Source organism: Centroberyx affinis, unplaced genomic scaffold (genome assembly GCF_046629955.1).
Source record: "Centroberyx affinis isolate AG114_WGS23_722 - 3 ecotype Tasmania unplaced genomic scaffold, CSIRO-AGI_Caff_v1 ptg006907l_1, whole genome shotgun sequence".
In the NCBI taxonomy this organism is placed as follows: Eukaryota; Metazoa; Chordata; class Actinopteri; order Beryciformes; family Berycidae; genus Centroberyx; species Centroberyx affinis.
Window position 1 is genome coordinate 343 of NW_027283501.1, and position 3,877 is coordinate 4,219.

The window sequence follows — 3,877 nt, forward strand, 5'->3', positions numbered from 1 at the left end:
AAAATTTGGCATACAATAAATAATTTCAATAAATCTCAACTGGTAGAACTGGTTCACACTGGTCACTACTGGTCATCGCAGTGTATTTTGGTGGGATACAATTGGAAATAACTTCCAAATAACTAACTGGAGAAGAAATTCTAATGGATAATAAGTTATTGAAATAAGTGTTGCTTGGTTTATTGGATGTATGCTGAATTGAAGAGTCTGTCCTAGTAATTCATAAAAGGTTTTAAATCCTGTTTTACAAGGAGTGTATGTTTGCTAATAAGCCAAGCATGATTCAATTGTCAGATTTTTGAGTGGAGTTTGATGTGTTGTTGTCTCCACACACATACCGCACACACCAATAATGTTCATAGTTTGTTATATTATCCATACTGGTGACAGTGAGTGATGTCCTCTCTTCCTCTAGTCACCATTCGGTTGAAGTCCATCAAGAACATCCAGAAAATCACCAAGTCCATGAAGATGGTGGCTGCTGCCAAGTACGCTCGTGCTGAGAGGCAGCTGAAGCCCGCCAGAGTCTATGGCAACGGTGCTCTGGGTATGTACAGCATGCCTCCATGTAACTTGATATCTGTCAGAGGAATACTTCCCTCAGGTATCAGGGTTTTACTGTCATGGTGCAGTGTCAATCTGCGGACAGAGGGGGTTCAGTGGATCAGTGAACACGTTTGAGGTTCCACATGTTTTCCCCTCTCTGTCCTCCAGCCCTGTACGAGAAGGCTGAAATCGCAGCCCCGGAGGACAAGGCCTCCAAGCACCTGATCATCGGCGTGTCGTCCGACCGCGGCCTCTGCGGCGCCATCCACTCCGGCGTGGCCAAGGCCATCAAGAGCCAGATCGCCACCCTGAGCGGCGCTGGCAAGGAGGTGATGGTGGTCAATGTGGGAGACAAGCTGAGGGGCCTGCTGCACAGGTACTGAAGCACACACAGCCTCCCAGTCATACAAAGGGCTGGATCGGGGGAAGATGAATGAGCATAGTCTAGCTTTAGGCCTGACTAAGTGATCAGACTTTTAGCCAATATCTTGTGTTTTAGTGTTTAGAAATCTTTGAAATCTGCAGACAGCGATCATATTTTAACATTACATGCTGAAGTTTGTATCGTAGTGATGCTTTGATGAAGCAGTTGCTTGGTTGAAAGTGGGACTTTCCTTGTTCCCTTTTTTTTTTTTTTTTTTATAAATTTGAACAAACTGATACTGTTTTCATTAAAATTCAGTCTTGGAAGAAAGGACAGTCCTAGTATAGATTACAGAAATTATTTAGGATTTCACACGCTCCAATGCCAGAACTAGGGCTGCAACTAACGATTATTTTCATTGATGATTAATCTGTCGATTATTTTCTCGATTAATCGATTAGTTGTTTGGTCTATAATATGTCAGAAAATGGTGAAAAATGTCTATCAGTGTTTCCCAAAGCCCAAGATGACGTCCTCAAATGTCTTGTTTTGTCCACAACCCAAATATATTCAGTTTGCTGTCATAGAGGAGTAAAGAAACCAGAAAATATTCACATTTAAGAAGCTGGAATCAGAGTTTTGACTTATTTTTCTTAAAAAATTACTCAAACCGATTAATGGATTATCAAAACAGTTGGCGATTAATTTAATAGTTGACAACTAATCGATTAATCGTTGCAGCTCTAGCCAGAACCTGTTTGAGTGCTGAATATGAGCACCTCCACCTCGGTTAATAATTACGATAACGCCCGCTCTTCCTCATCAGGACCCACGGACGCCACATCATGATGAACTGCAAGGAAGTCGGCCGCAAGCCCCCCACCTTCAGCGATGCCTCCATCATCGCCACCGAGCTGATCAACTCCGGATACGAGTTTGACCAGGGCTCCATCATCTACAACAGATTCAGGTGCGGAAGGCCTTTTCTTCTGATTCTCGTGTTATCTGTACCCCTGTACCTCAATCCCTGTTTGGATTTCCCTGCAAGCCTTTTGGGGTTATTTGAAGATCAATATCGAATGATCACAAAAATATATCCTCCCGTCCTCCTCACGCAGGTCCGTCATCTCCTACAAGACGGACAACAAGCCTCTGTTCTCCATCGATACTGTTGCTAATTCAGGTAAGGTGTTGTGTTTGAAGAGCGGGGATTTACATACAGAGCCTCGAACGTCCCAGCCAGTGATAACGATGCGTGTCTGCCCCCCCCCCCCCCCCCTCCCCTTCACAGAGAACATGGGCATCTACGACGACATCGACGCCGACGTGCTGAGGAACTACCAGGAGTTCGCCCTGGTCAACATCATCTACTTCGGCATGAAGGAGTCCACCACCAGCGAGCAGAGCGCCAGGATGACCGCCATGGACAGCGCCAGCAAGAACGCCTGTGAGCACTCCGGCCGCACGCACACTCCCCTCGTTCACATCTTTTGCGTTTTTTTTTTTTTAACATTTAACACTGATTCACGGTGGATTTCTCTCCCCTTTCCCTCCAGCCGAGATGATCGACAAGCTGACCCTCACCTTCAACCGTACCAGACAGGCCGTCATCACCAAGGAGCTCATCGAGATCATCTCTGGAGCCGCCGCTCTGTAAGCGTTTTCACTGTCTTTCCCCTCCCTCCGTCTCACCCTTTCTTAACATTCTGCCTCTTCTTTTATTCTGCCGTCCGCCCGCAGTTCTTTTTGTGGATTTTCCTAAACGGCTCGCCCCCCTCATTTCATTCCTTCTTCACTCCGCTAACTTTTGTGACCTCTGAGACCTTTTTTTTTCCTCCCTTCCCCAAAAGACTCCCTCTCGACTATGCATGTCTTTTTAATTTCCAAAAGCCCTCAGATTCTTTCATGACTAATTCTCCTCTCCGACCTAATCTGCTCCCTCTCACCCTCTGGTGAACCCAGGAACTGAGGCTTGTCTTGACAGAGGAGGTAACGTCCTTAGAGTAGACTGTCTCCGTAGCACTGAGATCCCTTCTGGGCTAGTTTGAGTCTAGAAGTGTGTACCATTAAATCCTCTGATATAATAGACTAGATACCCTGTAGGTTTTCAGAATCTCTTTGAGTCTTCACCCCGTTAGACGCCGTCCTCAAGTCTGAAGGGGCTGTTTTCTTTTTTTTTTGTTCGGTCGTCTTACTATCCTTTTTCTTTGTCTCTGCAGATAAGCGGGCCAGATCGTCCTCTCCATCGCCCGTAGCTCCGGTACACACGCTTCAAAGTACTTCAGACAGCTGTCGTCGAGAGTTTATGAACATTTGTGCTTCTATTTGTAAAATATATGGAAAAAATAAACCTCTTACAGAGAAACATTACCCTCTCATAAAGTCCTTGTATCTGTTTTGCCTCACAATAAATTCTTGTGACCATGAAAGATGAATGTTGATGCTTGACCCATATGGAGTTCATCCTGCTAAGGTGATACTTGATGCTAAAGGGAAAATAAAATGTTTCCAAGGGTAATAATCACCTTCAACATGTTTTTTTTTTTTACAACACTATTCAGGGGATAGATGTGTTAAATTCACGTAACATAAAATGAATAAGATTAAGCCTTACTGGGATCATGATTAATGGCAGCCATGTGGATTGGCTTTTCTTTTTTTGCCAGGTTGTGTAGATTTGGGGATGGGATTTGGGTTTTCTTTATAATTATTTTATTTGTGATAATAGTGTGTTGGTAGCAATTTTAATAGTGGTCATAACCTCATTGTTTTCAATAGGAATCAATCGATATCAACCGATAGCTGATAATTTATTCAGTATATTTAAATTTGACAGTTTTCATATTTAATTTCAAATATTACAAGTATAAAGTGTTTCCTCCAGAAAGCCTCTGAAACAGCTTTCAGACCATCATGGGACACCCTGCACAAACTTGAAAGCCAAAATCTTGAAACTTATAGTAATGA

At 43.6% G+C, this 3,877-nt stretch overlaps 1 protein-coding gene across 2 annotated transcripts; it reads left to right on the forward strand.

Annotated features, from left to right (window-relative positions):
* Nucleotides 1–394: 394 nt before the first annotated feature.
* Nucleotides 395–3,411, forward strand: atp5f1c (ATP synthase F1 subunit gamma). 2 transcript variants are annotated; one of them, XM_071513235.1, is made up of 7 exons: nt 395–547; nt 715–922; nt 1,737–1,880; nt 2,029–2,093; nt 2,202–2,357; nt 2,467–2,563; nt 3,130–3,411. In XM_071513235.1, exons 1-7 carry the CDS (start codon nt 397–399, stop codon nt 3,131–3,133), a joined length of 825 nt encoding a protein of 274 aa, XP_071369336.1. In that variant the 5' UTR covers nt 395–396; the 3' UTR covers nt 3,134–3,411. The 2 variants fall into 2 exon arrangements, with proteins under 2 accessions (XP_071369336.1, XP_071369338.1); XM_071513237.1 differs by lacking the exon at nt 3,130–3,411 and having other exon boundaries at nt 2,467–2,567.
* The last annotated feature ends 466 nt before the right edge of the window (nt 3,412–3,877 follow it).